This window comes from Heptranchias perlo, chromosome 33 (assembly GCF_035084215.1).
Source record: "Heptranchias perlo isolate sHepPer1 chromosome 33, sHepPer1.hap1, whole genome shotgun sequence".
Classification (NCBI taxonomy): domain Eukaryota; kingdom Metazoa; phylum Chordata; class Chondrichthyes; order Hexanchiformes; family Hexanchidae; genus Heptranchias; species Heptranchias perlo.
Window position 1 is genome coordinate 19,501,495 of NC_090357.1, and position 25,086 is coordinate 19,526,580.

At 40.0% G+C, this 25,086-nt stretch overlaps 1 protein-coding gene across 5 annotated transcripts in view; it reads right to left on the minus strand.

Moving 5' to 3' along the window:
- The window catches only part of opcml (opioid binding protein/cell adhesion molecule-like), an 859,132-nt gene that overhangs the window by 30,780 nt on the left and 803,266 nt on the right, over positions 1-25,086 (minus strand). For all 5 annotated transcript variants that reach the window (XM_067971042.1, XM_067971041.1, XM_067971039.1 and 2 more), the window contains 2 exons: positions 18,076-18,196; positions 11,094-11,245 (listed from right to left, as the gene is read on the minus strand). In XM_067971042.1, coding sequence (XP_067827143.1) covers positions 11,094-11,245; positions 18,076-18,196 — 273 coding nt within the window. The remainder of the gene's footprint in view (positions 1-11,093; positions 11,246-18,075; positions 18,197-25,086) is intronic.

The window sequence follows — 25,086 nt, forward strand, 5'->3', positions numbered from 1 at the left end:
TTTGACTGTGTGTGTGTGGTCGCTGGAACTTACTCTTCGATTTTCCCATTAATATCGGTGAGCGCTGTCAGGCTCATCGTTATCTCATGAGCAATTTCTGGCCCATCATCTTTATGCATTAATAAAGCCAATATAATTGATATCATTACAATCACGGCAATGTAAAACTGTAAAGTTATGAAAATAATACAGATGTCTTACCTATGCCAGTGCAAATATACATCTGAAAAGTATGGAAATTTGAAGGGCTGATAACTTGTAAACCTTAGGAAACTAGTAGAGTGCAATGAAGGGGTTGGATATGTTGTGAATTGTTAGGAATGACTAAAATAGCCTTCACTTTTAAGGACTTTTTAAATAAGGAAAAATTATTATTGACCAGTTGTGATTTTATCCATGAGCTTCGTTCAGTGGATTTAACTGTTCATTTGTGTTTGGCCATTATTTTTGAATCAAAAAATACGCCACAAGAAAATTGTTTTTAAACTCATATAGACTGACATCAAACCGTGACAGTCTGGTCCATTTTGGTGCACACTGATACACAATTCTGGCACTGGTATCATCAGATGCTGTGTTCAGGGTGAGAATTGGGTTCATGCTGGTTCATTTGCAGATGCCATGCTCTTTCATAAAGCAGAAAAACATATCAGCAATGCAAAATTTGAAGATAAAATGTTCCCTTTTTTCATTTTCTTGACAATTTTCAGTCATCCTCTCTTGAAAGTGTTGACTTTGTTGGGTATTGTTCCACGAGCACTGGTTGTCCCCTAGTATTTCACCCAAGGGGCCATTATTCATGAGTGAGTCTTAACAGTGAATGTCAGCAGGCAATTCAACCATGTGGCACATCACAGCTGAAGGTGATTTTGTCTTCAGCCAGTATCCACACATAAGCACTTTCAGCAGGGGTTTCTGGCTAATGATCAGGACAGCGAACTCTGGCTGATTTTCTCCTCTCTAACATAAAGGCATTAAGGCCAATTGTAGTACCCCCTTACAAGTTCTCTAGCTGATATCAGCTAACTCAGCACAGACTGGAAATTGAATCATGTACATGTGCTAGAATGTCATTTGCCACTTCCACTCATTCTAGAGAAAAAGAAACCTATCTGGGAACATCACCACGGGTAAACCTTGCACAGCACAATTCCTTTACCTGCACAATCTGAGAACTGCCAATATAACCCCAAAGCAAGCAGTTCTAAATTGAAACATAAGTTTTTTTAAGACTTTGTTAATAGAACAAAACCTGTTAAAGGCAGAACCAGATGGCTAGGGCTGTGCTGAGGCCTTCTTACTCGACTGCTACTGTTAAAGATTCATTATCAATGCTTTCAGTACCTGCAGGGATTTAGGGGCAATTTAAGTACAAATGGGTATTATTTTAAGCCAGGAGTTCCTGATATAAACAATCAGGCCATGTGATGCTACTCAAATTGTTGGCAGACTGAAAGTCCATTGTGGACTGTTGATTTAACCTATGTATCATCTTTGAAAAATAGGTTCATAGTACACACTGTGGAAAGTAACCTGTTTATACATGATGCTGGTGATGGCTGTTACCTTAATGTCTCACCTTTCCAGGAGGACAACCATTCTCCTTTATGATTTGTCACACATAAACTAACATGGATGTTTGGGAAGGACTGGGTGGAGCAGTGGGAAAAACACACTTCCCTTTCGCCTCTACAACCTGGGTCTTACTCCAGACCAGAATTATGGGATGAAAATCTCCTTTCTCTAGCAACTTTACAAATCCTATGTGAAATGAATTGGATTATCTCAACCCATTCCTTTGTGTGCGTATGTCCACAGCATAAAATTGCCCAAAATATTGCACAACTTGGCAATCTCATGCAGAGAATCCACTTGGATTACTGGTGTGGAAAATGTAAAAATCCACATTGGGACAACTGATGGATGGAGCTCTTCTGATGTTGGGATCAAGAAATACTGAAGCAGAATATTATTCTAGATTTACATAGAATGTACTGCACAGAAATAGGCCATTTAGCCCAACAGGGCCATGCCGGTGTTTATGCTCCACACAAGCCTCCTCCCACCCTGCTTCATCTAGCCCCATCAACATTTAATTCTATTCCTTTTTCCCTCATGTATTTATCTAACTTCCCCTTAAATGCATCTATGCAAGTCACCTTAACCACTCCTTGTGGTAGCGAGTTCTATCTTCTAACCACTTTCTGGGTAAAGAAGTTTCTCCTGAACTCCCTATTGGATTTATTAGTGACTATCTTATATTTATGGCCCCTAGTTCTGGTCTCTCCCACAAGTGGAAACATCTTCTCTACCAATACCTTATCAAACATTTCATAATCTTAAAGGCTTCTATCAGGTCATCCCCCAGTCTTCTCTTTTCTAGAGAAAGGTGTTCCAGCCTGTTCAATCTTTCCTGATAGGTATAACCTCTTGGTTCTGGTATCATCCAAGTAAATCTTTTTTGCATCTTCGCCAGTGCTTCTTTATCCTTTTAAAATATGGAGGCCAAAACTGTGTACAGTGCTCCAAGTGTGGTCTAACCAAAGTTCGATACAAGTTTAACATAACTTCCCTACTTTTCAGTTCCATCCCTCTAGAAATGAATCCCAGTGTTTGGTTTGCTTTTTTTATAGTCTTATTGACCTTTGTCTCTACTTTTAGTATCTGTGCCCCCAGATCCCTTTGCTCCTCTACCCATTTAGGGTCTTATTTTCCAAGAAGTATGTGGCCTGCTGATTTTTCCTACCAAAATGTATCACCTCACACTTATCTATATTGAAATTCATTTGCAAATTTCTTAATGTCTTCCTGTATTTTGTTGTAGTCCTCCTCCTCAAACCTCCAATTTGCTCCAATGTTTCTTGATCCCAACATCAGATGAACCCATCAATCTGATGCTACCTATATGCTGGGAGTGGTTGATTCTGACAGAGAGTGCAAGATGTGTGAAAACACCAACATCCATCATAGTGATGCACACAAAATTAACTGAAAAATCTCCATTTTCAATTTGTAATTGTTCAACATAAAATTTTGAACGAGTAGGTTTACAGAAAGGGATACTGTAGCTCCTGACACCAGAGGGAACTTCCTCAGAACAGTGCACACAGTAATTATCACTTGTCATTTTGCAATTGCTTTATATGCAAAGAGCAGCTATATCCTACTTCAACCCCATAGGTCTGTGTGTCTCGTGCTGTTATGTTTGTAGGAAATTAGAAAGTTTGTCTAATGAGCTTCAGTTAATTTGGCACACAATTTTCATGCAAAAAAAGTGATTGCTCTGCATGTGGTTCAGCAGTTTGTTCAAGCAAGTGATTTCTGTGAACATATTTAGCATGGAAAAGCAGGCACACTCAACCATGGGAATAATTCATTGTGTACTCTGCTGGTTAACGCTGGAGTAGTTAACCCCTTCCAGCTCACCTAGGCAAATGTTAATTTAAAAATGAAGTCAATTGTAATTTTTGATGAAAACATAAAGAACTTTAGAAATGGACAAACCAATTTGACTGCAAATTTCTAACTTCAGATTTGCTTAAACTAGAAGCTTTCCCGAAAGGTCAATGTATGGAATGGACTGAGAAGTGCCAGAAAACTTTGCAAATTTCCAGCGCTATAGCCTAGAAAAAAGGTTCAGGTAAGGAAGCATTAGATAATATAATGCAGCCCACAAGTCGGCCAGTGTTGGCTTTTCATTTGGGCCTTTGTCTCCCAATTTCCTTCCCTGGTCTCATGAAGTATGAGAGAGCAGTGAAGAAATGGACTGTCCAGAGTATGTTGCAGGGCAGTGAGAGGTTCTAGGAAGGAGCGGGAAGGAGCAAAATCACAGGTGCTCGATGGGGGTTTGAAGGTGGGAGGTACTGAATGTGGAGGAATGGTAGCTCTGGCGGGTGGACACGGGAGGAAAGAAAAGTGAAGGAGAATCCTTTCCTTCTATAGACCTTTCGCACTATGAAAGCCCTGTTTTGTTAAACAGTTGTTGAAGTAATACAAGGTTCTATATGGGGAAAACCCTGCAGAAAATCCATTATCTGCTCCCATATTACTGAAAACAGGTTCTCACTGTGAGCAGAAGGGCTTTAAGTTATTTACATGTTTTAAATATATAAATTAACATATTTTTGAAGTATTTAAGTAACAAAGTAATTCCTCTCCCAACAGAAACCATGCTGCATGCAGGAACCCAAGACAGGGGTTCACATTGGTCGGGGAGCAGAATACTGGATGATGGAAGGGGTTGCAGCAGCCAGTCGAGGCTTGCAGTCTAGATGGACTAGGGGCAGCAGTGGGATTTCTCATGATTACGTTGGGAAAATCTTGAAGGGATCCTGCCACCTCTACCCTCCCTCAACAGTCAGAACATAGGAGGAGACCCGCAGATGTGCAAAGATCCAACAAAGATCTGGGAACCGAGGGGAAGAGGGGATGGGGAGAAGGCTGCAGACAGACAAAGTTAAAATTTAAAACCTATTCTTGAGGCAATAAGCTGGGAATCATAAAACAGGCGGGTTCCAATAGTGCTACCAGACCTGAGAAACCGAACTCTGGTGCTGGGAAAACCAGAGTTCAGGTGGGAAGAATCAGACAATCAGAGGTAAATATAAGTGGTCATGAGAATAAAAAGCTTAAAAATCAGAAGTTATTAACACGACAACCTGGCATGTTGGAAATAGTGTGACAGGAAGAACTTCCTAGAAGTACAGAAATTGGGTATTATATACAAGACATTTAGCAATATTATAAATAAATGATCTGGATTGGGGGTTGAGGGAACAATATTACAATATGCTTCTGACAACAAATTGTGGAATCTGGCAAATTGTACTGAGGATTGTAATGGAACGCAGGAGGGCATATATACGTTTTCAGGACGGGCAGAATGGTAGCATATGCAGTTTAATGCAAAGAAATAGACTAGATGACCAGAGGTACTTTGGTATGCAGTAACACAAGTCATTAAAGGTGGCAATACAAGTAGATAATACCATAAGAAAGGGAAATGGAATCTTTACTTTTGCATCTAGATGTATGCAATGCAAAAACAAGGAAGTGAACTTCTACAATAACTTAGTTAAGCTGCAGTTGAAATAATAGTTTTGGGCAGCCACGTTATGGGAAGGATATAAAAGCAATGAAAATGGTGCAGCATAGATTCCACTGGGATGTTATCACAGGGATAAGGGGTTACAGTTATGCTGACAGACTTGAGAAATTAGGGCTACTTTCAGTGGAGTTGAGGAGTCACCTGTTAGAAGTCTTCATGATTGTGAAGAGTTCTCACAAGGTAAAAATTGATAGATTATTTTCGCTAGTTGGTGAGATGGTAATGAGAAAGCACAAGCTGAAGAGAATCACAAAAAGAACTGAAGGGGAGGTTAGAAACATTTATTTACAGAAAAAGTGGTTAAGAATGTGGAATTTTCTGCCACAAATCATTGTTGAAGTAGAATCCATAAGCACTTTTAAAAGAGAATTAGATGATATGGCTCACATACAGAAGATCGCCAATGGAAACTTGATGGCCTGTTTCTGTGTTGGAATATTCTATGACTCTATGTATGAGGAAAATATTATAACAGATTTGCAATCCCAGAATTACTGTAATTCTCTGAAGCCCTGAACCCTTCATGGAAAAATCTAAATTTCAAGTAACTTCAATGCAATACACTGAATTTCCTGGCACCAGGCACCAACTTGTTTTTAACTTGCTATGTATACAGGAGTAACATGTAAAGTGGATGTATTTCACTCACTGAGAGCAGCCATTGCGTGATTTGGAGAGACAGCACCCTGTTGTCACCAAATAAGAATGTCACATTGCTGGTTAAAGTACACATAGAAGTAGAAATGTCAAATTGACAAGGCTTTTTAAAGTGTGAGAATTCACAGAAATGTTTTCTCCAGCGATAAACTCCTGGGGATCAGAAGTTGTGTGATAGGTATGCAGCACTACATACCTATCATAAAGACAAGGATGGTGACACCGGGAAGGGAAATCATGGGCGAAACCATGGAACATGTGGCTATGCAGGGGATAGAAGAGATCAGGCAATCATGGTGGATTCTATCATTAGAAGATTTTTTTTTTACCACCATGACCCGGAGGCCCGAATGCCTCCTCGGTCCCCGGATACGGGACACAGCAGAACAGGTGGAGAAGATTCTGGAAAAGTTGGGTGAGTACCACGAAGTGGTGGTTCATGCTGGAACTAATGACATAGTGAAGAACAGAATGGAGGTCTTGCAAAGGAGGTTTGAGGAATTATATGTTAAATTAAAAAGCAGGACCTCAAGTGCAGTAAACTCAGGATTACTCCCAGTGCCATATGTTAGTTTAATTAAGTAGAAGCAGATTAGACACATCAATACATCACCTTTTTTCTGGCATTGAGACAAGTTCTGGAGCAGGGGTGAACTTTATAAATGGGATGGACATTACCCGAACTGAACTGATACCAAACTGCTTGCAGCAATGGTAAATAGAACAATTGGGGATATTTAAATTAGTGAGGCAGGGGTGGAGCAAATTTTAAACAGTATTAGTGGGAAGGGCAAAGAATAAATATAATGAAGGGGCAAAGCAGTCTCAATAGTAAGCTTGGGGAATATGGAGCGATGTACCTTCAGGAAACCAGGAAAGAAAAGTTAGAGAGAGAATAAGAGGTTACTGATATGAAAGAAAAATGTACAAAATTGGGGATTTTTTTTTACTGAGCGGAAAAGATTAAGGGAGGATCTAATAGAGGCTTTCAAGATTATGAAAGATTTTTAGACGGGAAACAATGAAAGACCATTTCCACGGTTGGCAAATTGATAACAAGAGTGCATAGCCTCAGGATTATCACTAGAAGAACAGCAATATTTTTTTCTAAGTTGCTTTGACTTTTATTTTCATTTGGGGCTTCTTCAGACAGTGCCTTTTTTAGGATTATGAGAGTAAAATTTGGCTTCAGTACTAAATGTCAGTTTTTCCTTTGTACTGTATTTTGCAGTGGGCGAGAGCAATGTGGCAGAAAAAAAGTTGAATGCGCTTACCTCTTTGGATCTAATTATGCAAAGTACGTTAAAATGTTGATACATTAGCATGAATGATCTCCTATTCCCAATTTCTTTCTAGCCTCCTCCACATAAAATATATTCCCTATGATAAATTGGAACTCTATTTGCACCCAAGATCAGAGTTGAAAACACCAGGTAGTTATAATACATTAAACAGCACACTCTGCTTTAAACAGCTGAGCAGCACGAGGGAGGAGGGGCTTTTCAGTTACTTTGCTGCTATATTTTTTTCAATTGTAAACAATTTTACAACACCAAGTTATAGTCCAGCAATTTTATTTTAAATTCACAAGCTTTCGGAGAAAATCTCCGAAAGCTTGTGAATTTAAAATAAAATTGCTGGACTATAACTTGGTGTTGTAAAATTGTTTACAATTGTCAACCCCAGTCCATCACCGGCATCTCCACATCATATTTTTTTCAGTACAATGATGTTTACTTTTGATTTCTAACAGGGTGATAGCTTTTACAACCTTCACCATGATCAACCTCCACCGTTATCAACCTCCAAGTCCCTACAATGACGCTAAACAAAAAGCCGGTTTAGTCACCTGCTTCTTAACACCGAGCTATCTCACCTGGCACGGTGAAAGGTCAGATGGGACACAAACGAGTCAATTGGCAGCTATTCAGGTTTAACAAATAATTAAGTTATTGGATAAATACCATTCATAATACAGAAACCCAAGTATGTGAATTAGCAAGTACAATTGTAACTGAAAAAACTGGTGATCAAAAGAAACAATTAGGATGCCAAGACATTGGGATTATCCAATCACAGAGAGTCCTAGACATTGGGATTATCCAATCACAGAAATTCCTTGACATTGGGATTATCCAATCACAGGAATCCCTAGACATTGGGACTATCCAATCACAGATGAAAAATCTCATTTTAACCGACTATTGTTGTTGTGGAATGGGAATGCTGGAAAATTCTGAGGAAAGTTAAAGGAAAGATGCTAATCAATTTTTAAACTCATTGAGGTAGAATCTCCATGGAAGCTCTTTGATCTCCTGCCATAATTTTGGTGGAAGATCAATGGACACCCAGCAGAAACAACGTAAACAATGTTTACACTGTTTCTCTGGTGTTTCCACTGAACTTCGACCAAAGTTATGGGTAGAGATCAGGAAATTCTACCCCATTATGGTTTTTCTCGTATTGATAGGGTTTACCCAAATTTAAACTAGGGGCATTAAAAATATGCAGAGTAAATTTTGCAAGGCAAAGCTCCCAGTGCAACACTTTAAGTTTTAAAGCAAAAAGCTTGAGGAAATGGCTTTATACACAGCCTAGGGCACAACAGAAGTAATGCATTTTTATGGAAATTAATTTATTGTCAAGGATGGACATGTCGCATTGGCAAGTAAAGGCAGATTTTTAAAAAAAAAATTAAAAATAATTTTCCTCCATAGCTTCAAGATTTTGCTGCAGCACAATTAGGTGTGTTCACTTCTGATAAGTACGATAGTTTCACTAGTCAGCAGGAGCACAGGTATCAGACTACCATGCTATATCAGTCAGTCCCAATAATTGTGACGTCATCTATACTAACAGAAAATTGCTAACAGTCTCTCCAAACCAGTAAATGGCTGTTCTCAGCAAATAGAAAACATTTATTTTGAAAACATATTTTTAACCAGGTAAAAAATGAATTAATTCTGAGACCAAAAATCACATAATTAGTTGGTTGCAGTAAAATAAAAACTGTCTGGAATCTGAAGTTTTCTTTTAGATTTTCAGTCCTCAAAAGTATTAATCTTTCAGATCCTGGATTATCCCTGTACCTTTCTAAATTTACAATTATTAATCACATTTGCATAATGATTATGTATTAATTAAAATGCTAAATTTCATCAACTAGAATGAGTGAAATGTACCGGACCAAAGAGAGTTTTATCTGCTCCTTCATCAAACTGCAAACCGAAACATTTATTGACTTGCTAAGATTTGTATTTCTGGGGCAGAAAGACTACCACAATCCCAAGAGTCACAGTAGAGTAGGTCTCCTTTCAGGGCCATATGTTGACTACTTTCTTGCCAGCAGACTTGGTGTGCAGCAGATTCTTGCTGTCAAAATAGCAGATAGAAAAATCACTCCAACAATCTGATGCTGTTGATAAACATGGTGCTCAATAAGCAGCAAGAACTTTATAGCCAGTCATGAATTCAAAATTAAATTTGTTGCTTCAAGCAGTAAGAGGAAAAAAACCTCTGAATTACAGCACTGGTAATATGAAGCAGTGTCAAAGAACATGCCTTGTGATGAGGCCACGGTGTCTGGGTTGTATCCTGGAATAGGGTCAGAGAGTAGATTAAACCACAATGCTATTGTGATTACAGTATATGTAGACAGGCTATATCCCCAGTCGGGGTAATTTGTCAAATGTCATCTGCTGTGCCTAGTAGTTGGTAAATAGGAGAAATAATCGGGAAATGAATCAGGAATAAAAATATGGCTGCTGTATGAATAACCAATTGCAACAGAGGTCAGTACTGACAAGCAAGAATTATGTGGGAAGAAAAAAATATACTTTTTAATATGTATCAATAAAAGAAATTGCTTCAGGTGCCAATTTGTAAAATTGGATTTTGAAAGCTTGTCCACATAGACTCAACTTATGCAAAATTGGAACTGTATCCACAAGGAGTGTGTTCTTCTAAGTTTTGACTGTGTGGAATCATGTCGCACAGAGAATGATCATTTCAGCCTTTAATGGACAATTTATTTGAGATATTGATTTTAAAACTAAAATAAGGTAATTATTTTTCAATTTCTTCAAGTAGATGAAGGTGTTTATCGATATGTTTAGAATTAAATGAATACTTCAACTTTCATGGATCAAATTAGCATTCACCTTTCAAACCACCACCCACATAGACACGTGTTCAAGAGGCTGATTTTCTAGTTTGGGGAAGGAAGGGAAAGAACATTAAAAACAATCCTAAATTGCCCCTTCAATGAATGTTCAACTGAATCTGATTTTAGAGATACTGAGGCTTTTTTTGCAGTCACGTTGGCCTGTATATTATTAATATTCTCAAGTTTAAATTTAAAACATTGCTTTTACAGTTTTCCAGATCTAATGGCCTAGCTGGATGAAAGGGGGTCTGCATGATATAAAAATGTTAGTGAATCCATTAGAAAGAATAGCAAGAGTAATAAGCAATATATACCCATTTCTGTACAGCATTTTACAGTGGGACTCAAGAACTCAGTTATCGGGATAACAGACACAGCATACATTACAATTAAACTTCCCGAAGAACTAGATGATGGTGAGGAAAAAACATCAATGGATGCAATTGTTGAGTAGCCTGTATCATTTCAGGAATGTTTTCAATTTAATAAAGGTTAGTTTCTTAGTCTGCTTTAGGATAAAACAGTGAGCGAAACAATTAGTTCACTTCATAAAACTCTCTCATTCAATGGGAAGAAAAAAAACTTTGTTCCAATGGAATTCAATTCATAAAAACAAATCATCTTGTAATATAAGGCACAATACAGTTATGTTAAATACACTACATATAAATCACTGGCTCTATGTCTACAGGCATGGTTAAACTGGAGCGAAAACAGGTTCAAAGTGCAGTTATTTGTAATATCCATTTGTAAAGTACGCTGGTAAAAATGCAATCAATTATTCAATTCATCAGCTGATCAACAAAAATCTAACATTAAGGATTTAATTCCATTGGAAATCATTCAGCGCCTGAAAAAAACATCCAGGAATGTCCCCACACGAGGTATCAACTGTATTTAGATGCAAAGTCACCACTACAGTATCTTCACAATACAGCTTACCGGAGGAGCAGGAGAGTAAATTAGTGGTCTCTAGGTGAGGCCTCTTGACTAGTGTGAGGAAGGACAAGAGATGTCCTATACTTGGGATGAAGTATTAATGTTAGTGTCCATCTCCTAATAATTAAAACCACCTCTACTGTGGTTTAAACCTACATCCTTTGAAAATTTCAGTAGATAGTCAAATATCTTACGTGATTACCAGGCCGCACTGCGGGTACCTACCAAAGAGGAGGACGCTTGTATTTGAGGTGCCAAGTTTGTTCGATGCCACACAGGTGTAGTTTCCGTAATCCTCTTCAGAGACATTAAAAAATGTAAGCATGGACATGTCCCCATTATTCTTAATTTGAACACCATTGAGTCCATTAAAAAGCCTGAAAAGTACAAAAGAACCTTTTAGTCTGACTTTTGCAACATGCCTAACATAAATTTCTGCGGTCCTTTGTGATTAATTTCCATTACTTCCCCGTTATAGTTAATGGAATGAATTCTACCAAGTGGTCCTGAATTGGCACATGAGATTCAAAATACATCAACCAGAGCCTCTGCTGAGGACTTTAAGAGCCTTACATTTAAAAAAAGCATTTTCTTTACATATTTTCTTGTCCAACTTTAAATCAAGGACATCAATTTGAATTCTCAAAGCAACAGAAGCTCTTCGAACTGGAATTGCATAACCTCAGGTTATAAAAGGCTCAGTACTTCAGGTTACAAACTGTTGGTGGATAAGCATCAAATGGCTATTTTCATACATCAAGCTACATTGTCATGCCACACAAACGACCTACTCAGACGGTGAGAGAGCACTAACGAAGGATGAATCAACTGCCTGGAGCAGTCTTGGCTTGGATGCTTTAATTTGTTGATTTTTTTTTGCTAGTGATTTTTTCAAACCAGTAAGTGGTGCTATTTGTTGTTGGGTTTTGGTTTCTTCATGTGAAGCCAAGATACTATAAGAACAACCAGCCAGAGCCAATGGAAGGATATAGCGAAAAAAGAGATACCGGAAGGCTCTTCCTGCTTACAGGAATTTATCTATATCTGACTGGCAGAGGCCAAATAGGCAGCAAGTTAAGTTCAAACCAGGGAGAAATGGAAACCAGAATGACATAGGTTGAAGTGAAGATTGTAGATTACTAAGTACCGCTAACTTTATTTAAAACAGAAAATAGTCTATTTTCATACTAAATGAGAGAACATTTCACCAACCATGGTTAAGCTGGATAAGGTTTCTAAGCCCTCCGGTGATTCCGAGGTATTAAGTATTACTTTTTAAACTAAGATATCTTCCCTCGAAGTGCTTGGTTATTATTTTAATTGGTCAAGGTATTCTGAGCTGATCTAATATCCATCTACTGCTATACATTACCACGCATAAATATCCAAACACTCTTGCTTGTATGCATCAGGCTTAAGGCTGGCAAAGAGTGCTACATTCATTCCTTTAATTTGACAATGACAAAATCATTTGTGTTTGTAGCTAATGTAATAAATTGGTTAGCCAAGTAGTGAGGGATAGAATACTAGAGCCTGGTCTTCAGTTGCTTCCAAGCCTTTATTCACAGAGATCCACAATACCCACACCTCACCCTAAATAAGCTCTCGGATAAATGGATACAAGAGATTCTCCAGTTGATATGCACCACCTGAATATAATTAACACCAATTGATATGAATCATATGGATACAAGTAACAGCTAATTCCATTGTTTTGATTTCCATATGTATATTTGCATATCTCATCAGTCTGAATCCAGCCAGCAACAATCAAAACCCTCATTGTTCTGACAGGACTGCAGGATACACTACTTCAGGATATAAAAATATTTTAACAAAATATATTAACCAGTTTTCCTTGTCTTTGTGTAACTGTAATTTTCAAATTTTCCACAGAAGACAATAAGGATATCTCTTTACCTGGTACTTTCCCAGCATTCTTTGGAAATATCAGCTCAAATAAAACAATGGAAATGTTTGCACTGACAGAGTGCGATGTGAGATTGATCTTCAGTATACAGAGATAGCTTCAATTCCAGGAGCCTCAAATAATTTAGCTATGTCAGCAGTCAGAAGACCATAAAAGACTATATAGGGCCACTAAAGGATACTGTAGGGCAGATTTAAACTGATTCTCAAGTTGTGGCAGAGTTGCTAAATGACTATTTTCCATCAGTCTATACTCCTGTAGATGATGTTTCCGTTCCAGATGAGCGGTGCTTAGTATTAAATCGCATTATTATTAAAATAGATAGTAATGTCCTCTTCGGTAGGTTAGGAAAGCTCAAAGTTGATCGGGTTCCAGCTCCGGATAATATTTATCCAAGGGTGATTAAAAGTTCCCTGAGACTGGAAGCTAGCTCATGTAGTTCCTATTTTCAAAAAAGGGGACAAATCAGAGTCGGGGAAATACAGGCCTATCAGCCTGACATCCACTATTGGGACGATACTAGAAGGGATTGTAAGAGATGCCCTTTATGATCACTGGGAAAGGGAAGAGGCCATTAGAAATTCTCAAGACCGCATCCGAAAAAATAGGTTGTGCCGAACAGATTTGATAGAGTTTTTTGAGGAAGTTACTCGGGTAGTGGATGAGGGTAATCCGATAGACATTGTCTACCTGGACTTTCAGAAAACCTTTGATAAGGTACCTCATACTAGGTTACTTCACAAGATAGAATCTTGTGGTATCAGTAGAAATTTGAAAAGCTGGATTAGGAATTGGCTCCAATCCCGCAGCCAGAAAGTTGTAGTTAACGGATGTGGTTCAGCTTGGAGACATGTTACTAGTGGTGTCCCCCAGGGATCGGTCCTAGGCCCACTACTCTTCACAGTCTTTATTAATGACCTGGAGAGTGGTGTGGGAGTATGATAAGTAAGTTTGCAGGTGACACCAAAATCTGTGCAAGGATTAAGCCACTAGAAGAGTGCAATCAAATCCAAAAAGATTAAGATGTGTTAGGAGAATGGACCACACATTGGCAAATGGTGTTTAATTTAGATAAATGTAGTGCCATGCATGTTGGCAGGGCCAACACAGGATACACATATCATTTGCAGGGAACAATACTGAATGAGGCTGAGCGACGAAAAGATCTTGGTGTTATTGTGCACTAAAGGTTCATGACCAATGCAGTCAAACTGTAGCGAGAGCTAACAAGGTATTGGGTTGTATTAATAGAACCATTCAGTATAAATCAAAGGACACTATTTTGACACTATACAGGTCGCTGGTCAGACCGCATCTAGAATACTGTGCCCAGTTTTGGTTACGCCATATGGTGGATGATATAGTGACCGTGGAACAGGTCCAGAGGAGAGCTCCAAGAATGATTCCTAGCTTAAAGAACCTCAGCTACTCAGATAGGCTAAAGGACCTTAGTCTATTTACTTTACAACAGCACAGACTTAGAGGTGACCTGATAGAGGTCTATAAATTAATTAATGGGCTGGATAGCGTCCCTATTGATAGATTATTCCATTTTAGCAGATTGGGGAGGACCAGGGGACATGAATTTAAACTATGGAAGAGTAGGAATAGACTGGATGTTAGGCAGTTCTTCTTTTCCAGAGAATTGGGAGGCTCTGGAATACATTGCTGGATGGTGTGGTGGGTGCTGATTCTCTGCGTGCCTTCAAAAGGGAGCTGGACTGGTTCCTAATTGGGGCAGAGATTGCATCATATAGAAGGTAAGTGTCTTTATAGATAACACTTGGTCCATGTGATCTCCTGGACTGGTTTTGATCACCTGAGGGGGTCAGAGAGGAATTTTACAGAGTATTTTTTCCCTTATTGGCCCTGGGTTTTTTCTAGATGTTGTCCGTCTCAGGAGATTACATGGCTCCGGCGGTGGGTGCGGGTGGCTGTGTGGGGCGGATGGGGGAGATTGGGGGAAGGAAAAAGTGCTTAGCCATGATGGTCCGGCCATCATGGTGTGGGGCAGGCTTGATGGACCAGATTGTCTTTTCCTACCCATCAATTTTCTAAGTTTGTATGAAAAAAAGGAAAAAGAACTTGCATTAAAATCTCTAGCCCACCATTATGCAATGAACTGGGAGGTGCGACAATTTTACAAATTAGTGTTCTGAGAGATTTCTTGGCAGGCTAAAATGCATCACTGCATGGCTTGCTCCTTTCAAGCCCAGATGAAAGGTCACTTGTGATCCTGATTCACAAAGTCTTGGTTGTTTTTCTGAAATCCACTTTTCTGCAATTATGCTAGTTATGAAATCCGAAATTATTTCTGAACCGGAGATCAACTGAACTGGGCATAATGGATTTATTCATGAACAGTGAAACTTGGTCCAGTTGGAACAATTTTAGGTTCAGATGGTCCTGTTGTTTTAACAAATATCCTTTTGCAAAATTGCATGGCTATTTTCTATACCTCAATGTAAGTTCCATCACCATAATCCCAGATAGCATTCCAATAGTCTTCTGTGGCAAATTTTATTTTGTATTAAATTTAAAATTGAATTTTCCACAGCTGCTGGTGGTACTCTGGCAGGTGTATTTGAAATCTGCTAGTCTAGTCTGCCTACATTTTCCACAATTGTTCAGTAGCAATTGGGCAACCACTCCCAGTGGCCATAAATCCATTTTTCTGGTCGCCTGGTGGCATGGGGGTTAGTGCCGTAACTGGAAGTCTTGTGGGAGAGAATGCAGTTGGCCCTGCCAACATGCTTGTCCCTGAATTGAGCTGGGAAGCGAATTAACCCAGGTGGGATCCAGGTGTCTCTGTTCGCCAGTTTTACAGTGAGTGAGGGTCCACATTCACTGGATTGTCTCACTTGTTTGGAGAGGCTTTTGCAGCAGCAGGATCAATTTAGCTTCACAAATGCCTAATCCTGAAAAAAAACAAATTCTCTCAAACTTTCTTAATGGCCTTTGGAAAGATTGTTGGAAAACCCAAGCATCTGCAACAGATGACAGAAATCTACATTTTTGAAGGTGCTGGCCTGCAAACACTACATCAATAAGCCTAGTCATGGCCTAACGAGTAAACACACAACGCAATGCAGCACTAAACCAAAAGTTCACAGATGGCTGGCCTGTGCCAAGATCTGAAATGACCTCGATTGCTCCGGGCTCGAGTGGAGGAAAAAAAATCAGGGTGTAAATTTTTTATCTTTATCTAGCAGTCCGTGTTCAGAACTGGATCACCCGAGGACAGAATTGAGCTCATCAACAACACTCTCCAAGGTCGAATGCCATGTCAACACATGTAGTCTAGGCTCATACGTGAAGAATGACTATTCAGGGTTACCTGAAGGGTGCTCGCTGCTGGAACTATTGCTGCAGCAATAGTTAATGCCTCCAAAACAAAAACTGCAAAATTAAGAAGCCTCCATGAATCAGCATCTGTGCTGTTAGATCATGTTACCCCCATGCTGTCACCAAGGAGGTTAATTAGTACTTTTGTTGGCATTATTTATATCTACAGTATAGTATCATGTTATTATCACCAGGCAAAATGAAGACCAAAGCAAGCTCAGTTTTCAGGTTCCTGGTATTTAACAGTATTTACTGCATTGTGCAGCCTCATATAAAGAACTGTCATCCAACTGGTTGACTTACAGAAATTGAACAATATTATAAGAAGCCACAACAGCTTTTAAATCAGCTTTTGCAGCAGCAAAGATACATTCTAACATTTCCAAACACATTTTTTCCATTAAAAGAATCAACACATAACTATTAGAGTTTTTAATCAGGTTTGTTCTTTGGTGTAAAGAAAAGCTAAAGAAAATACTGTCAGAATTCTTAAAAGGACTGCACAACCAATTACTTGGTAACAATGCACTGTTTTGAACATAAAGCTTTTCTTTTAAAGTAGAGAATTTCAAGCCAATTATGGCTCTCAACCTTTACATATAATTTAATCTACTCTTTTTCCTCAACCCTATAGAATCATACCTGATATCCATATAATAATTTAGTACCTTGAAGAGTTTGTAGAAAGTTAATTCTACAAACCAGTCAAATGTCCCAATTCAAAACTGAGATTTTCATTAGACCTCTTAGGAAAGTCTGGTAAAATGAGCAAATATCATCTAAAGTCACTTAAATTGCCACTTGACAATGTTTGTGGCAAAATTCAAAGCATCAACTATTAAACCTGCCAGATAGGAGGAGGGCACATGCAAAAAAAAAACATTTTGTCAAATGCTTTTTCATGAAGATAATGCTCCTTTGACTTAAAGCACTGTAAAGTTACAGTGCACTGCATACATTGGGGGTAATTTTGACTTTGTGCAATACTGTAAAGTGGGTGATAGCGAATCAGTAGCCTGTATTATATCATTCCCAATTTTTATTTCCATTGTATCAATGTCTATTGCTCTCCAGAATCACTTTGCCAATTTGAATTTAATGTTTTGTTTAGTTCAGAAAAGTGGACACCAGATTCACCTGTTAATTCAGATGAACCAATCTTTTATGGTTTTCTCTTGTGTTTGTTTAGCCAGCTTCAGTGCAATGGAAAAAACCTGGACATATATTGCCATTCCTTCATCACCGCTGGGTCAAAATAGTGGAACTCCCTACCTAACAGCATTGTGGGAGCACCTTCAACACACGGACTGTAGCAGTTCAAGAAGAAGGCCCACCATCAGCGTCTCATGGGAAATTTAAGGTGGGCAATAAATGGCAGTCCTGCCAGTGATGCCCACATCCTGAGAATGAATTTTTCAAAAAGACAATTAGAAGGAAAACTGTTACAAAAAAGGGTGTAGGAGAGCAGGAATGAGATAGCATAAGAGTTTATGTATCTAATTTTCACAACCCTTAATAAGGTTCTGCATAGTCCACAGAATAATTTTACTTCTGTTCCCACTAGAAATAACCTGCAATTGCGCTGGACTGTATGTAGAGAGCTCCGAAGCACGAGAAGAGAGCTAATCAACAATGGTGTGGGGCCTTACTCATGAACCATGCTATCCAGGCCCAGTTATGACTTTCAGAAACTAAAATGTGTAAACTTTGTAACAATTTTTAACCAGGATTGAAGAGGAACTGTTTCCATGAGAAAGTGTTTGGTAAGCCTTTTATCATTTGTTTGCACACTTGTGACACAATAATCATTGGTTTGAAACATATCAACATGTCATCTGCACGTGACATCACCATGACAGAAATAGATCTTCTCCTTCAAGTCATTTTGCCCTAAAAATGCTAAAAGAAATCCATTGTAAGGACTGACACTACCTTCGGTCTTCTTTGTACCATTCGAAGTCTGCTGATGGTACAGCAAAAGCTTCACACTGGAGGATACCCTTCTGTCCTACTGCTGCCCCAACATTCCTTGTATCAGGGATGTATGGTGGATCTGTAAAGCCAAAAAAAACATTCAATCAATGCTGTTCTATAATATCAACTAAAACTAATCAGCAATAACCTAATACTGAAAATTAAAAGTGGAGATAGCAAAGAAAATATCATTTTTCTACCGGCACTGCACAGAGATAGATTGGTATTCAAATACTGCATTAGTGATGTGGTAGGCATGGCCCTCCATAATCATTTTCAACACCCAAGTGGTAAGTTAATTAATGTTTCAATTAATGGTACGATATCTCAACCATCTTTTCTGGTTTTACCTCAGACAGTGATGGTACTTTTATGTTACTAGAGTGCAGCTTCTGTTGCCATTCAGTTCTGCTGCCGTCAGAACCAAGAAATATAAATGCCCTGTCTTATCTTGTTCCAGGTCCAAGTGCAGTGGACACAAAACACAGCTAACATGCAGGTACAGCAAGCAATTAGGAAGGCAAATGGTAAGTTGGCCTTTATTGCAAGGGGGTTGGAGTACAAAAGAAAGGATGACTTACTGCAATTTTACAGGGCTTTGGTGAGGCCACACCTGGAGTACTGTGTACAGTTTTGGTCTCCTTTCCTAAAGAAGGATATACTTGCCTTGGAGGCAGTGCAACAAAGGTTCACTAGATTGATTCCTGGGATGAGAGGGTTGTCCTATGAGGAGAGATTGAGTAGAAAGGGCCTATACTCTCTGGAGTTTAGAAGAATGAGAGGTGATCTCATTGAAACATAGAAGATTCTGAGAGGGCTTGACAGAGTAGATGCTGAGAGGCTGTTTCACTGGCAGGAGAGTCTAGAACTAGGGGGCGTAAGGAGTCGGCCACTTAGGACTGAGAAGAGGAGGAATTTCTTCACTTGGAGGGTTGTGAACCTTTGGAATTCTTTACCCCAGAGGGCTGTGGTTGGACAGTCGTTGAGGGGAGTCAAGGCTGAGATCGATAGATTTTTGGACTCTAACGGAACCAAGGAATATGAGGATCGGGTGGGAAAATGAAGTTGAGATCGAAGTTCAGCCATGATTTTATTGAATGGCGGAGCAGGCTTGAGGGTTCATGTGGCCAACCGCTCTTATTTCTTATGTTCTTATGACACTAATTGCTTTTGTGGGTCTTGTCAACTGCTGTTGTTGCCGATAGAAGCATAAAAAGACCAAGTAGATTTCAACAGGAGAAAATCAGCATTAAATAAAAACATCCTCACTTCTGGAACAGAGGGATCTAGATGTAGTCAATATACTGTTGAAGTATTCCAACAGTAAAATCTACATGTGCTGCTCCCCAAAGCATCAATGTCATGATATTTTACGTAACACTCTGTTAAAAGTAGGCCATCCCTCCTAAACTTCTTTGCAGTGCAAATATTTTCAGAAGATATTTAAACACCATGGGCTCGATGTTAGCAGGGCTGCGGGTTCGCGGCGGGGGGGCTATTGGGTGCGTGGGTAACGCGCCCGGTGCAATTAGTCAGCCCTCCGCGCGATCGCAGCCCAATTGGATCCACTTACCTGGTCTTCCGGGTTCCCCACTGCTGATCTGCGCGTCGGGCGGGCTGCGCATGCGCAGTAAGCTCTGTCAGCGGGAGGAGCTCTATTTAAAGGGGCAGTCCTCCACTGACAGATGCTGCAACAAATAGAAAAAATTACAGCATGGAGCAGCCCAGGGGGAAGGCTGCTCCCAGTTTAATGATGCTTCACTCCAGGTATCATTAGATGGGGTGAGGAGGATGGGGAGGACAGAGATCTTCCTCCCGGCGGGCGGTAGGAAGCGGCCTGCCTCTGCCACCAGGAAGGCTTGGCTCGAGGTGGCAGAGGAGGTCACCAGCACCACCAACATATCGCCTACCTGCATACAGTGCAGGAGGCGCTGCAATGACCTCAGTAGGTCAGCCAAAGTGAGTACACTTATTCATTCCCCTACACTCCGTCTGCCACATCACCGCCCCCACCCCATATCTCCTTCTGCACTGCCAACACTACTCTGTCACATCACCCCTCATACCCACTCAAACCTCATCCTCATCTTACCTGCACTTGCTCACCTCGCCAGTTCTCATCCCGCCACTACCACTCAACCCAATCCTCATACAATCTCATGGCTCTATCTCATACTCACCCTCTCGTGCATCTCTTTCACGGTCAGCCTCATTCAACCTGCCACTACCTGTGCTGCAGCCACAGGGCATGCATCACATATGTGCAGTAGGAAGCGTAAGGCAAATGTGTCATGAGCATGAAGGGGATGCACAAGGGTGTTTGAGGGTTTGTCATGGTTTTTACTTATATTTAATTTCTGATCAACTCACATCACATATTATATTGTCACCACTACTGCCACGTCTTTGCGAATCTTGTCTGGTTTGTGCAATAATGCCCTTTCCTGAGGATCACAATGAAGACCCACAACTGATGCCACCCATTGTGTCACTGCAGAGTGGGTGTAGGTGTATTTGCAGGGCTTTTTTGTGCAGACAACTGAGAGACGTCGGCGATGTCCCTGGTGGCACCCTGGAAGGATGCGGAGGAGAAGTTGTTGAGGTCAGTGGTGAATTTGACAGCGACAGGTAAGAAGATGGTGCTCGGGCCAGCCGGGAGCAACTCGGCATGAAGGAGGCTGCAGATGTCCACGACTACATGTCGAGTGACTCTGAGCCTCCATGTGCACTGGTGCTCAGAGAGGCCCAGGAAGCTGAGCCTCGGTCTGTGGACCCTGTGGCAAGGGTAGTGCCCTCTGCGACGCATCTCTCTCTGCGGTTGCCCTCCCTCCTGCTGTACAGGTGGATGTGTCACAGCACTCTGTTGTGGAGCTCCACGTGTCAGAGGTAGACGGCGTGGACGGCGAGGCTGGTGATGCTGTTCGCCCTCCGAGGAGGTCATGACTGCAGCTACGGCGGACCCCATCCGAAAGATGTACATCTGAGGGGGTCCACAAGGTAGGTAAGTGTGTCCTCACAGCGGGGTTGTGGTTCCAGGTCGGTGAATTTTCTTGTTAGGAGGAAGGTGGTGGAAGCCAAACTTTGTCCAATGTGACGGAATGGCCACCTGTCGAATGCACCTTTGCAGCTGCCACAGGCTGCTGGCTGCATAACCTCCGTTTGAACTGGGAGTGTTTCCCCCAGTATGGGAAACAGTCTCAGTTCAGTGTAAAATCCCACCCCTCCTAATAAAACAGCTCAATCAGGTCTGTAAACGACCTGAACAAGCAACATAAATACTTTCAAGTGGCATCCCGTTGGCTTTAATTGCCTGTGGGATTCCCACCTGCAGAGGCTGTGCGCGCACACACCGGCGCGTCAGTGGGGAACCCGGAAGTGGGCGGGTTGGAGCCGGGCTCCAAACCCGCTCCGGGATTTCCCAATTTTCGGAGCCCACCCCACCCGGAACGCACCCGATAGCGGGTGCTAAAATGATGCCCCATGTATTTCAAGCTATCTTTCCAGTATTCTCTCAAAGGTTTTTTTTTAACTGTTTAATTGTGCTGATCCAGGCAAGAAAATGGTGCTGAGGAATGTGATCAGAACATTGTCCCTTTACTTCTAATGCCTGCGTTTAAACCCTGCCCAGACAGCTAGGAAAGAGGTTCTGTTTATCCAGCAACTGTAGGATCTGAGGTGAAATGAGTTTAGGATAGATCAGCCCAGTGGATGAGCATCAACTCATAGATGGCAATCATCCTCTTTTGGAGCAGACATCAGCTTTATTTGCCCTTGCTTGTTCTGGCTTCATGGGAGTCCATGAAAACATCTGATCTGAGCCCCCCAAAGTTGCCTTATGATGTTTCGGGGCTCATCTCTTCTACACAAGTGTGACATTTCAGCGGTTGGCAGGTATGCAATAGTGGTAGCTAGTTTTTTTTGCAAATATTCTCGTAAGTGGCAAATATTTTGCAACTTTCTTTTCTTTTCTTGGTGTTTTCTTCATTTGTTGATACAAATTACAAGATTAATTAAGTCCCAGTTAGTTTCAAAATGTAATTTCAAAGATATCATTAATTTTTAAAAAAATAAAACTTCTTCATTACAATCCATGCAGATGAGAATCCATCGAAACTGCAAAGGACAGAGAAAAAGTTTAAATCTGCAGGGAGAACTGTAACCTAACTTAATGCTCAGGCAATACCAAATTAAACTTTGTTTCTTTTCTTATAACACCAGTATATTTTATTTTTATTTATTCACACATCGAGCTCTGAATTGCTTTCAGTCATTGAACAATTTGTGCCTCTGCATGGAGTTATAAATCTCCTACTAAAATCATGTCACCAAACCCTTGAGAAGCAACAGGTCCTGTTCGAGGTGGTCCTTTAAAGAGCAGTGAAATGCTTTCGGATTTTGGCATTGCCAAATAAACAATAGGATTTTTCTGAAGCTCAAATACGCAGTACTTAATGGATTCCAATTCCTTGAAAAAAATCAAACTCATATTCTTCAAAAGTGCTTAAAACGGTTGAAAGGCCAGAATTTCCCTTGATTAAATTTCTTTTCTCCAAATTGGAGACTTTGATCATGGTTATTATTGAGCCAATTTGAGTATTGAATATTCAAATTAAATCCCTTTGCTGTGTCAACAGTATTACAAAGGAGACAGAAGAGCCAATTGCTTGAGTTCATGTTGGTAACGGAAACATGGAAAATGTCTCTCTATGTGTTTTCTTACAATGTCTGGTATCAAATGTTAAAAAGTATGTAATAGAATTTATAGTTTAATTAATTTACTGAGGACTCCGGTGGTATTTTTCACCAACATATACCATAACTAAACAGTATCTTATTTCAAGATGATACAGGAATCTACATGGATGCTATATTCTCTGGATAAACGTTCAGAATTTATCTTAACCTTTTGCTTCACTGAAATTCTCGGAGGGAAAAATTGGAAATTTGGATTTTCTCAATTGGGCCAGCATACTAAACTTCAGGAAATTAGAGATCTAAAAAAAAATCAGCTTTGGCTGCCTGAAGATCTGAACATCATCCCTAACTTGTTGCTTGGACACTTTTAATACAACACTACCAAAAAATACTACTGTATTGTCCGTCATGAGACCGGTAGTGACCAATAAAACCCAGTCTCCATAAATTCTGATTTTTTTTTTGTGGACAACAGCTGTTCCAGCCCCCAGTTTGTGCAGTTTACACAGCAGCTTGGATAACAGCTGACTTGGGCTGGCTAAGTCCAGCTGGTTGTCTGTCAAAACTGAAACATTTGGGTCCCAGAGTGAAAGGTGGAGAGAGATTGAGCTCGAGGAGAAAGAGCTGGGAAACCCAGTGGTGGATTGCACATTCAGATAAAGAACTGCTAAGTGTTTGGGGTTAGTACATACTACAAAACAAAGGGTAAAAAGATGTTTTCTTTGTTGGATCTATTTAGGAGGTGCCAACCGAAAGATGAGGAACCTTCCTAACTGTACTCAGGCATTTGTTGGGAGATTTTGGAGTCCTGCAGAATTGGTAGATAGCTTGAGTGACTGTACGCTGTACTTAGTTTAAATTACTGGTGCATGGTTGGAGTGCACAACCACATTTCAGCAATAGGTGTATTACTGCCTGAAACATTTGAAGCCCTGGATGAATTTTGGTATGTAATGTTTCTTTACAGAAGTTGTTGCATAGGAGCTTCTACTGCAGTACCATTTTTTCACCATAGACTTCAAAACATATTGCAATTAAAAATAAGAGATATAAAGCTAAAGTGATACTCCAAACTATAACTCTTAAAAAGAAAAAGAAAAAAAACCTGCATTTATTTATGATCTCAGAATATCCAAAAGTGCTTTATAGCCAATAAAGTACTTTTGAAGTGTTGTCACTGTTGTAATGTAGGAAATGCAGCAGCCAATTTACGCACAGAAAGGTCCCACAAACAGCAATGAGATAATGAGCAGATCATCTGGGTTTTTTTTAAGTGATGTGGGTTGAGGGATAAATATTGGCCAGGACACTGCTCTTCTTCAGAATAGTGCACTGAAGAGTCAGCCTAGATTTTGTGCTCAAGTTTCTGGAGTGGAACTTGAACCCACAACCTCCTGACTCAGAGGCGAGAGTGCTACCACTGAGCCAAGGCTGGCACTGTGCACATCAATCCAATTTCTCCATTGAATTGCTTCACACTGCAGACTTACAGAATCTTTCTTAAAGACTTCCGTGCTACCTTAGTAGTTTCTGAATAAAATTCAGATTCAGTATGTGAAACACAACTTCATTATCTCCCTAAAGTTACTGATGACTCTTACTGAACCAAATTTTAAGCATGACAAAATAATCATTTTTAAAAGGTGAAACTACACATTATTATTGATCTTTGTGACCAAATGACAATTTGGTCCAGGCATTAATGAAAAACTCTAAATCAATAATTCATTTAACAATCAGCCAGTCAAACAACCCTCACATATCAAATGCTGTCATGAGTGCTAAAAAAGATGAAATGTTCAGTCAGAGTGCTCAAACCTGAATTAACAGTGCCCTTGCAGAAAACAAAGTCCGAGTAAGGTCACACAAATCATTAACTGAAGCGATTGAGCATAATTTTGGTTGGCCATTATAGCTATTTCCAAATCAGAGATTCACAAGAAGTACCTCAAAATTTTAATAACAATGATTATCATGTTCTTTACATTGTTTGTATAGACACGTTATTATAAGTCGAACATCAAAAGGTTAACTCTCATCATATGAAGCTCACGGCGATGAGCAATGATAATACATTATTGTTACTCCCATCAATAATTCAAATGGTCCATTAGCTTACTGTCCAGAGATTGCCACAAAGTTAAAAGGAAAAGAAAGAATTTTTGTTCATCAAGAGGCTATTATGGCAACCCTGTTTCTCATTAAGGAGGTTTAACCCATGAGCTATCGGGAGATTTTCCAGTATGGATTTCAACATTCCTAGAAAAACTTCGA